The 12,602-nt window shown below is 39.6% G+C and overlaps 1 protein-coding gene across 1 annotated transcript in view; it reads right to left on the bottom strand.

The window, feature by feature from the left end:
• Positions 1-3,980: 3,980 nt before the first annotated feature.
• Positions 3,981-12,602, bottom strand: part of ano2b (anoctamin 2b) — a gene marked incomplete at both ends in the record, with an annotated part of 90,031 nt that continues 81,409 nt past the window's right edge. The window contains 2 exons of the mRNA XM_083999645.1: positions 3,981-4,367; positions 6,083-6,188. Of these exons, the coding sequence (XP_083855771.1) occupies positions 3,981-4,367; positions 6,083-6,188 (493 nt within the window). The remainder of the gene's footprint in view (positions 4,368-6,082; positions 6,189-12,602) is intronic.

The following is a 12,602-nucleotide window of genomic DNA, read 5'->3' as shown; positions in this document are numbered from 1 at the left end:
AAAAAGTATGATATTATTTTTTCTGTCTTTTCTGTCTAAGTGATCATTTTACATTAAATTCAGCTGAAATCACAGCTCAGTCTTTGTCTTTAATTTATGTGTTTGGTGATTATGTTGTCATTTTATGATCAGACACTATTGTGACTCATGGTTTAGTAGGAAAACCCACAGAAAACAGAGAGAAAACAATTGAAAATGTATGATTTATTCATGATTCATCTCTAAACTAGCTGCCAGTTTTTCATAGCTGATAATGTTGCCAACAAAAACTTTCTACAGGACAGACCAAGCCCAAGCACTCTTTCCCCGTGTCTTCTCGTGGTCCGTTGCCATCAAATGATGTGCGGTCAACAAATTGAAAGTCCAACAAGAGGAAACAGGTACTGTAGGCTACCTGAGAAAACACGCAATTCACTTTCTGTACACGTACGTAAGATGATTTGATGTACTCAGGTTAACTGGCAACGATGCCACAACTTGTTTCAACCTAGGATGTTTATTTTCTTTTGGCAGGTAACCTCACCAGGAGAACCTTGTCAAAAAAGGCCAAAACAAAAAAGAGAGTCCAATGAGATGAGACAGCAAACAGATCACACAACAGTTTAGAATTATTTCATAATATATCAACAATCATCCTATTTACTGTAGGAACTTCTACACCAGTTTAGGAAAGGTAAGGATGAACATTTCCATTTATAACACCAGCTGGAGCACACCACAATGTCTGAAAGTCCATGTGAAGTGATGTAAAGTTAACAATTTGTCACTGTATCACAGCTGAGCAAACATACATCATGTCATGTTGTACAGGAACCACGGGAGCAGTGACAAGGCCTCTGAAACAGCACTATGCGTTTACAGCATGTCAGCATACGTCACAGCTAGTGAAGTCTTGGTGTTCCAAGATGGCACCCATTCATACCAATATCCCCTGAAAATGACGCACCATGACCTGATCATGACATATCTATTGTTAAATTGTTGAATTGCAATTAATATCCATTCTTGCTTTGGTCAGAATTGTGATTATTTCTCTGCCTAGATTCAAGTGTTTTAAATACTGATACTAGCATCATAAATACATCTGATGCTGTGTAAAAAAAAAAAACTCAGGTGGTGATAACTATGTGAGTCCCCTCATCTGATTTCTGAAACTATTGATTTACTCTTATTTACTCAGTTTCATATGTTCACAGTTTTCCCAAAACTAAGAGCCCGTCCACATGGATTACGGTTTCAGTAAATCCGCATAAGTTTTTTATTGTTTCACATTTCCTCCAGAAGGTATTTTTGGGAAACGGGTCCGAGAAAGGGGAAATCTCAAAATGACACCTCAGTGTAGAAACCCAAAACAGAACTTTCGTGAAACAATGATGTCATACCTCCCACCACTCTAACCATAACCTGTAACCTGAACCACACCGCTAGACATAACAGTAACAACATCAGACACTGCGGCTGAATCACGACCATTAAATAATCGCTGATCGTCATATTTGCACTAGCACAACTCCCTGTCAACATTTAATCAAGGTATAATGTTTAGAGTTTGAATGCAGGGGGAAAGCTCCACATGTACTCTGCGTTTTGAGTCGTTTTCAGTGGATCCGTGTGTTTGCAGATATTTCTCTTCTTGAAACAATGTTGTGTTTACGGAAAACTTTCAAAACGAACAAGAAAAAGATTGCTTTGAGGGAAGCTCCTTTTCCATGTGGGCAAGGCCTAAATTCTTCTTCCCTGCAACAAAAAAGTAGCCTACACAGGAAGTCCCACTGTGCAGTGGCTGGCAACTACTATTCCACAGCATGGAACTGATTTCCAGTAATGATTGCTGCTAGCAAAATGTTAGCAACATTTTCAACATAGTCCCAACAGTAAAAAGGCAAAGTGTCCATCAAGCAGGCTAAGGGTTTAATTAGGAGGAGTAGCAATAGTGTAGGAAGTTTGATTCATTCAAGCTTTATTTATTTGATGATTGACAGGAACTTGACAATAATAGAAGGATTCTATCATTCATGTTTTATAAAGGGTTTAACCTGAGCTACGCTAACTATGACAGCAGTCACACACAGGGTTCTGAATTGAATCTGAATTGGGAAGGAATTAGGCTATTCAAGATGCTATGCTACATATATGCTACACCAGTGGACACATTTTCACAAGACTACCTACATCACTGGTAACTGTAATTGGCGAGTGTAATGAGTAAAGAGTGTCCAATGAAAGTAGTCTTGTCTTTTGCCATCACTACAACCAGACCTAAAGAGGAATATCTGATCTAAGTCCCTCTACTTTGACCCTGTGCCGGGGATGCTAATGCATGAAACATTAGCAAGCTTTGTCAAAAATCACTCCTTCATTTCTTACTTTCTATATAATGGACACTTAAATATTTACTTGGTAGTAAACAAAATCTGCCCTTTTTAAGTATTTGAAATTTCTCAGCCATCGCATGTAGTTTCTTAGCACCGACAGTAGCCTACGTCCTCATGGCAGACCAGAGTTATTGGAAAGAGAGGACATGGGCTGGGACTGAGTGGTTAGCATGCTGACTTAAGTGAAACAAAGCTATGATAGAGTTAGTGTTTGTTTCCACCACTGGAGACAGCTGTTGGTGAGTAAAGGCATGAACAACTTTTTTTAAACTGGTGAGCAAAGAGCTGTTTAATGCTGATGTTAGCTATATAGCAATGGCAAAAAAAAAAAAAAAAAAAAAGTCAATCAAATTATTATATAGAGTTGTTGATTTATGCAACAGTAAGTTTGCAGAGGAATAAATACTATTACGTAACTGCAAAATACAGCTCTATGTCAGCTGCAATTACCAAGACAGTAAGATGTGGCTCAGTCACATGGTGCATTTTCTTTGTTTCCCAACAAACCTTCAATATGGCTGCCACCAATTGACACTGTTTACTTTTATGGACAATCTTCTATTTAGTAAAGTGTTTTATTCTGTTCTGTGAAATAATAACAGATTATTGGTTGTACAGTACACTCCCATTAACCATAAAAGAGTCAGATTTCTCTTTGCGTTGGAAGCTGATAAAGTCTAGTTACGAGATTGTTCAGACCGATGTAAAAGTGCTTAAGGCTGAGAGGAAAATGCTTCGCAGTTCATCTAATTCTAAAACTGTAGCTTGGACTGGAATTTGAGTGGCATACAACAATGTGCCACATTGGCATTTGCGTTAATCCATCAACCTGCAGGGTGGGGTGTAGAAAAACAATGAGGAGCAGCTGTGTGTTGACTGACAATTCAATTGAAGTAAAATCTGAGGTCAACTAAAAGTGACTCCTAAATTCTTTGAAGTGGAATCAGTTTAAAGTGGAGTAAAAAAAAAAAAAAAGAAAGAAAAATAAAAACATTAAGACTTCCTTTTATGAGGCTCCTACACTTTCAGCACCGTGCACTGAAATGCATGGACAATACGGAATGTTGCTGCTACAAATTCTGTTAAAAGCAAAGAAAACAGAGATCAGCACATAAAGAAGGAAATGTCTGACAGTCCCTAACACTAGCAGTGAACCACAATGTCCATCACTCCATTTAAGTTGATTAAGTGTTCATTAGTTCATAGTTCTGTCTTCATCTCCAGTCTCTTTCAGCTTCTTGTGGTCTTCATCCGTTCAGCCTAATACAGTAATTATTGCTTTTCTACGCTATGAAGCTAGTGCGCCTCGCTAAGTAATTTATTTTTACCAAAAAGTAAAAATGATAACACTTCATCATGTGAACAGTCAGTGCGAATAGAAACAACATACAAACCCATTCGACCAGTGTAGACGCTGCACATTCAACCACTGCGACCTATGAATAAAACATCACATTAGCGTTAGGCTGTGATGCCTTTAATCACAGCTCCATTGTGTCACACACACCGGGACACAAGAGACACAGGCAGGAGAATATACTGTATATATGGACCAGATCACAGCCATGAGGCATAGCTGAGGTACCCCTATGGATGCACGTGATGTCACACCGCCGTGTGTCTGGCATTTTCATTTTCATTCCTAGGCAACGGAGGAACATTCCTTGTGAACTGGCTGAAGCTAGCGGCCCTGCACCTCACCCTCGGCCCTCCTCCTCCATCTTCAGCAGAGGCCTGGGTGGTGCCGGGGGGTAGAGTACTGTAGCGGCCCAGAACGGGGAGGCCCTGTTCTGGAGGGGCAGCAGCGTGGCCGCCCGGCTGGGCGGGGGTGTCCTTGGTGAAGAGGCTCTGGATGAGCTGGAATTTTTCTTTCTCTTCCCTCAAGAAGACGTCGACCAGGAGCTTCTTCTCCCGTTTGAGCTGCTCCACAATTGTTTTGGGGACGTCAGGGATCACCCAGGCAACCACGAGGCTGAGGAACATCACCAGGTTCTGAGGGCGGGGCCGAAGAGGAGAAATGGGTGAGTATAGACAGGTGGTGGTTCAAGTCACAAGTTACAGTTACAAGATCTTTAAGAGAGTCTATATAGTGCAGAGATGCTCAACACACATGAACCATGTTGAGCAGAAAATCTCAACTGTAATAATATATATATAAAAAAAAAATAGGAATAATAAACCATCACATATAAGAGCCAAATGTCACCTCAGTGTAGCTTTACATCTCCTCTCTCAGCTTCTCTCTGGAGCTCTAGTTGGTTCTGACTGGTTGCTTTCTAGGTGCTCCAGATTACAGAACAGTACAGAAACTAAATCGGTAACCTATACAGGCCTCTAATTACATGATAATGTCAAGAAATAGCAGTCAATTTAATGACTTGTCATTTATAATATGTATTTATTAATTTAATGTCATGTTCTTCATAAAGGCAAAAGATAACACATGCTTTTCATGTTTTGATTTTTTGGGGAATTATTATTTCTGGGCTATTTCTACAAAATCAATCGTTATTTCTTGGCATTACTTTGAAATTGAACGTTATTTCTAGACATTATGACGCAATTACTTGTTATTTCTTGGCTATTTCTTGACATTATCATGTAATTAGCGGCCTGTAAATTAAAGGGTTACCACTAAATCCTACAGGAATGGATGGATGGTCCAGGTGGGAGGGGCTTGGGGTGTGGCTGAGAGAAGTCCTGACTCACTCACTCAAGGCTCAGTGTCTGCAGGCAGCCTGTGTATTTTTCTATGGACCTGCTTCATAATCAAAAGACACATCTACCTTTTTTTATCATATCTTGCTCTAAATTTTGAAGCAGAGTTTATGGGGATGTAAATCGGCTAATGTAACATGTGCTACAACTCAAGCGTAGTTTTTCATGTATATTTCTTAAGGGGGTCAGGTTGAGTGGGTCCTCCACTAATCAGTAGCTCACTGGTTTTATCCACCTGCACATACACATTGGTTCGTCTTTGGGTGGATACTAAACCCTGAATTGAAGAACGCCTTTTTTCTGTTATTTCTCTTATGGGCATTTTTTCACATTGAGATGATGACATCAGTGAAAAGAGAAAGTAATGCTTATTTAAAAGAATATATATATATAGTTATTGACTGGGCACCTATCCATTTCAGCTCACACACTGTCTCTGCTTCATATTGCACTGGGAGTGTGGGAAACCTCTGATCCAGAAACTTGCCACCCACTGTAAAGTGTTTGACACTGAGGAAGTACAATGATCTATCTGCAGTAATGAACGGAAACTTGTCCAGCAGCTCTGCTGTTCAAAGACATGTGGTGGACACATGAGGCATGAGGCCGAAAGACAATAATGAGCTGGTCAGTGACTGACCTTGACCATAATGAGAGAACAGTGTGATCCACTTAAAAAGAAATGACTGGCCCACACACTACATGCATGAGCAATTACTTAATCTATGTTTTCATCACAGAAATTAAAGCCATACACCTGCACACAATAAAATGGGAAGTGGATCGACACATTTGAAACCTGCAGATGCAAAACTGTGCAATTCTGCGTTGTTGCTCATGAACTGTGAAAAGCCTGAACATGTGTGTGAAACTGTTAAAGACCATTATGTAATTAATTTATTAATAATTTGCTTCATTCTGAGTATTTCTGTCAGTCTGCTAATTGAATTAAGGATTAGCAAAAACAAACAAAAACAATGAGCTCATACCTGGAACAGTATGACAAAAGCCAGTCTTGCAGCCAGGACACACCAGTACTGTTTGGAGTAGTGGTATGCATCTAGAGACCAAGGGGGTTCCCTGTAGTCTTTGTACCTGCAACACAACACACAAGGAAGAGGAGTTAGACGGAGCGACCGTAGCAGCCGTGCTATGACGACCCTGTTGAAGAGGTACTATGAAGTACTCAGCTGTAATGGAAAATGACCAAAACCGAGTAGAGCAGCTGAGTCGAGTGGAGCCGTAACTGTGTGGTGTTCAAAGGGCCAATAGACTCCCATGTTAAAATGTCCAGCCTGGGGAAAAAGGTTTTGGTCTCTGCAGCAGTTAATTTCCTCCTTATTAGTTTACGTTTCAGAATGTAACTTAAAGTGCATTTCCCAACATGTTATATGAGGTAAATACAACATTTTAAACAAAAATTATGTTTTTATGTTTTTTTTTTTTTTTACTTAATTTAACTTAACTCAAGACCTATAAAATACAATGAATTACCAGCTTTTGAACCACTCTGATGAATAACATTTTAACATTTTCACTGTTCTCATGAACCAGTCAACCCTAACCCTGCCATCCAGTACTCCCATTAAAGGGACAACGAGGAGTTTTGGAAAGCAATGTCTTTTCACACTACATTTCCCATGAGCCTCCGCACGCACGGTGACTATATGAGACTATTTTATAACCAAATACAAACTCCTTGTTGTCCCTTTAATGCACTTTTTAAGTGTTTTTCAAATGATATTTTTCCATTCATTACAGTTTTACCTTCAGTCTTTTTATCATCATAACCATTACAACCATTAAATTAGCTTAGCCTTTTAACTTGTTATTTAGCTAAATGGTGAATTATCCTCAGGTTAGCTTTCCACCAACAAGACAAGGAAGCCTAGCTTTGCTAACGATGCTAACAGGAGTGAATGGTTGCCACAGTTATAGATCCAGGTCCACTAACAAAACCTCTAAATCCATTTTTCAAAGGTCTTCAATACTCTTCACACCTGTGGTTGACATCTGGAGACTGCGTCCATCTTTATATCCAAACAAAGGTCGCCCTTGCTGCAGAGTGTGATTATAGAGAACAGAGTCTGCTCCACAGTACCAGCTCTGCAAGGACCTCTGCCGGCAGAGAGGGGGAACAAATGTTTTTGCGGTGCTTATATAGACCAGTGAGGTTGAAATAAGGCGGTTAACAAGGTTAGCATAGGTGATTGCAGACTCTTGGACCCAACTCAGATCAACTTTCATCCTCAGCTGTTATTCCAAAACGGATTTATTATGAGACACAGGCTGATTACAACACACCACTCCTCCACTCAGCTTGGTACCTGCCTCAAAGCGCAGTAAACTTTATAAGGATTCCGTTCCTTTGTTTTTCTTTGTAGTAAACACGCTTTACTGTGCTGGTCAAACTAAAAGCCCAAAACTGGAACCACATGTTGAGCTAATGGGCGGCAGACTCAGACTGAAGACGGAGAAAAGAGGGAGAGACAAGAGGAGAATGAGAGATGATGGGAGGAAAAGAGGCAGAGGAATGAGAAGAAACTGACTGGGGATAAAGAACAAGAGAAAGAAGCCAAGAAAAGAAAATGTTTAATTCACGGCACGAGATGAAACAAGATTTTATTTCTCTAAGCAAATTGAGGTTGTGCTCTTATTTAGTCCAACACACTCAGTACATGAATGGAAACATTTCTAAACTTGTTTATTTATAAAAATTGGGTCAAGTTTTGGTTCCACTTTGTCTAAAATAAAACTTTATTTGCCACTGGCAGGCCGCTGCTCTGAACAAAGCCAGCTGACTCAAGAATGGCTATTGTGTGTGCTTGTGTGAAGTGCATAGTCTGCAGGAGTGGTGCAGACTGGAGTGTGAGGCTGTAAAAGTGAAAATGACTAGAGCTGCTCAATGTGCGAACAACAGAGAACAGAGTAAATTATGTCTACATGTTTGGTAATGTGTGTGTGTATCTGCTCTCAACAAGAATCAAGAGGATTATCATGTATGGACAAACATCTGGTTTCAACAACATACACACACTAATGAGACGACCTGGTACACAGCCAAGCCCAGTTTCCTGCTGTATGTGATCACTCCTACATAACATAGGCAGGGGTCTCACCCTATGTTCCACTCCAAGGTTTATTTAGAATGGAAGTCTTTGGGTGCAGTCGCTCATATGGAAACACAAATGAACACAGCAGGATTCAGTCAAAGTCAGCTCCTCAGCAGAAAACACGTTTGCAGCTGCATCAGCTCTAATACATCACATACAGTTTATCCCTTTGGAGGTGTTTCCAGATATGTAACCTATATAATTATAATATATATACAGCCCCTGGATATGAGACAATATGAGTTTATAACATGGGATTTATCTATTTTATACGTATTTTTGAAAATCTGTATGAGTTTTTTTTTTTTTTTTTTGAAAACCATGTGAACATTGAAGTTTACTAAAACAACATTTAAAGGGACAATGAGGAGTTTTGGAAAGCTCATACTACATTTATCATGAGCCTCCGCGCGCACGGTGAAATTCTTGGACCGGCGCAAGACGGACGTCTTGCCACAAATGTTTTCATTCATCAACAATGAAAGTCAGAGGTTCGAAGACGATCACATACCGTCGTAGTTCCGACCATAAACGGCGATTCGGCGGTGTTATTCTCATGACCCGCCGGGCAGCGTCCGCGAAACCGAAAGTAAGGAATCACTGGTCGGCTCACCCAGCATTTCCACCATTAATTAAAATAACAAAATAACGATAGAGACAAAACAATATATTTATCGAACATGGAGCCATTAACAAGTGTGGGTAGCGTAGATTCATCCACATTAACGTGAGGCTTTTTTATAACCAAATAGAAACTCCTCGTTGTCCCTTTAACAAAAATAGAAAAAACATGTTCATCATTTTCTGATGAACTTTGAACAAACTTCACATCTGTCTTCACATTCTGAAAGTATCTTTTGGACTCCATTGTTTATATTATCAACATGGACTGGCAGATTTTGAGGTGGATATACATTTATTCATGTATCATATTGTACTGTATATACATAAATAAACATACACATCTTTCAAAGATAGGCATGTACTGTATGTCAATATTTGGAATTGTTCTAACTTTGTAAAGTGTGTAATGTATATTATTATAAATCCTAATGGTTATGTGGTCAGGTCTGATTCCTGCTGGTTGGACCTTTATACTACATCTGCCCCTGTGTTTCTTGACTCTCTCACATTCCTCTATTCAATAAAGACATGCAAATTGAATAAAAAATAATAAACTTTATAATACTTCTTCTAAGAGCTGAAGTTAAACATATTGTAAGCATATAGTCATTGTAAACAGTGTTCAACTATCTTCTAAAAGAGAGGCTGAGTGGACAGAGACAGATGGTCCATCAGGGACTGAAAGTTGCGACATGTATAAATAATGTTTTGGTTTGGAGTCAGAGTGCAGGCACTTATTTTGCCATAAATTTTCATTTCCCATCAGCTCGGCTCAGTTATCTGTGACACAGTGAAACATACTGTAGCATTAGTGAAGAAGATAGCAAAATAAACCTGCTCCATACTTGAGCCACATGCTTGTTTTCTTCTGGCTCAACATATGTCTGGTTCCACGGTCCAAATCTGACCTACACTTAGTTTGATTGTCAGATGTTAGTTCCACATCTGGACCAATTCTAGTGCGCACACTTCCAGCCATCAGTCAGAACCCGCCCAGACATGGACATATACAGTATGGGCCAGGCATTGGCTCATATCGCCAACATATGTTGGGACAGTAGTTTCATTTTACTATCTGGGAAGTTATGATTTACGTAATTTAATTTTTAAATGTATTTATTTTGCACAAACATATCATTTAAAATATTATGAACAATTTTTATGATTGGGATGTGCGAAGGGGAGGTATGAATTTTATGAAACCGAAAAGGGCTTATATGAAAACCTCACCCATGAAGAACATAATCAAATAAAGACGAGAAACAATTAAATGATAACAAAAAATAAGTAGAAAAAAAGTAACAATCAATTGAGTGATATAAGAAGGAAAGGAAAAATACGTACATGAATGAATAATGCAAAACAATATGAGACATGCAATAATGAAAAATTAGGTACTTTTTGAGAGCCTTTTTAAATGATGTTAAATAAATAATATGATGTCAATGACCTGACCTTTATCTCAACTGCAGAGCAGTATCAATCTACGCTAGGATCTGCCAATATCAGTCAATATAAACTAAATTACACTGAGTCATTCTGCAGATTCAAAGCCACTGACAAGTGAGGGACATGAGCGATCGGCGCAGTGAGACCTTGGTGCTACATCTGTTTCATAGCTGAGGGAAATCAGGTGAAGAAGACCAGTGAGGACTGAGACTGAGGATGGTGATGACAGACCACGGTCATTAGAGGAACACAGTGGCTGGTAATGAACATACAGCTGAATGATTGAGCTCCAGTAGATGGAGCAGATCCAGAAGGTTCTCTGAGACTGATTCAGGTGGACATGAGGGTGGAGGCTGATGAGAAACAGAGTGAGATGTGAACAAACTCCAGATGGGCTGCTGTGTTCTGGATCATCTGTAAAGGCCTAAGTGGAGCACTGAGTCAGGTAAGATCTGAACTGTTGTATAGAGCAAAGAGACACAACCAGGAGACAGAAAGAGCTGCTCATCAAACATCACGCCAAGTTCTGTTCCAATGACCTCGGTTGTAGGAAAAGGTGATTTAGACACTGATAACATGATGGAGAGCGACAGTTCAGACTTAGAGATGTTTAGATAAAGATGGAGGTCCTTCACCCATGTGGGTTTAAACCGGTCACACCAGGTGATGCTCAGAAGAAATATGTTTTGACGATGATAAATTCTTGTAAGGTCTTCACCTTTGAAACTATAAGGAGACTGAACCCATAGGTTTCCTGTATCAAGACATTGATGTGACCACCAAGCAGCCCCCACACACATGTTCCACTGAGGTCTGTACAGTAAAGTGCTTTCATTCATGTTGAAGACAGGAGTGTACGGACTCAGCTGAAGTGTGGTCTTATACATGATATTTTCACATCAGCTATTTAAAAAGGATCGGGCCGTCCCCGCGGGATGTAAAGAAACATATAGCTCCTCTCAAGGCAAGAGCTGGAGAGTCCCTCATTGTTCATCTTCAGAACATCTTTAGGCAGAAAATCACATCCTCCCAAACCACTGAATGCACAGAGGAGATGAAGGAGATTGTGATTTACAGACAAAGGTCTGCATTATGTGGAGCCGGAGCTATTAACGGAGCAGTCTTCCAGTCAGCAATAGGACATTGAGATAGACATCGAGAGTCAACAGCCAGTCAAATCACGAGAGTAAACAGATTTATCACTGAACAGCAGGACGGAGAATCGAGGCGAAAACTAACCAAATATGGTCGAAGATTGAATCAAATCATTACGTGAGTTCTCTGCAAAAATAACTGTACAGTCTCAATAGCTCATGATAAACTGCTGAATGAATGAGGCAAAGGCAGCACCTGTACTGTGCTGGTAAACATTGGCTGATGCTGATGAAACAGGGTTCAATTGAGACCTAATATGTACAGTATACATGTACATATGGACTATTTCATTGTTACTAATATTACTGCTGCGATCATGATTTCTGTTTGCTTCATCTCCTCTGGCTGATCTTGTGCTCTGTGTTTTTAGATTAGCATATTACTGTTGTGATGTTGTGTCATGCACTTTGTTTTATCTCATACTGTTGATAATATGCTCTGTGTTTTTAGAATAGCCGCCTATGGACTGGTGTTGAAAATTAGCACATGTGCTAAAAACACCCAAGCAAAGCATCTGGTCTGTCCACTGGAACAGTGTCAATGTATTTGGGATGTTCATATCAAATAAAATAAACATAACATAACATATCATATGACTCGTTAAATCTCTTTTTCTTTTTACATTAGGAAGTCTGTTAAAATAAAACGACTATTATTAAGAGTTATACTACTACATTTTAACTTTTAATAAAGAAATACAAAACACGTCTGTATATCACTTACTGTATATCAAAGATTCTAATGTTGCAATCATCATCCATGCCATAATTTTCTGCAATATTACAACTAACCCTGAAACTTTGCATCCTTTCCTTCCTGCATGCTATGCAGTGTTCACCTGTAGCCGCTCCTCTTCACCCTGTCTCACCGGCACCACTGTGCTGACTCAGCTCTGGATGCGTGAGAAGAACAGCAACAACACAAACAAATGCAGAAGCTAATTGCACCAAACCAAATTTAATTTCACCTAAGGAAGACACTCTGTCTGACAGCACAGACACTGCAGGCACATGCAAGGACGCTGTTGTTCATTTTCTAATTAGGAACCCAAGGAGAGACAGGATAATAGAAAAAACACAGTTAAGTCTACTACTGTATGGCAGCAATGTAGAACAGGCAGTATGGAGGTGAAACAAACATTGAGGGAGACCATCATTCAGTCCCTTTG

The sequence above is a fragment of the Trachurus trachurus genome (assembly GCF_905171665.1).
Source record: "Trachurus trachurus genome assembly, chromosome: 23".
Lineage (NCBI taxonomy): Eukaryota > Metazoa > Chordata > Actinopteri > Carangiformes > Carangidae > Trachurus > Trachurus trachurus.
Note: the sequence above shows the minus strand (reverse complement) of the source record. Positions and strands in the feature narration are given on the sequence as shown.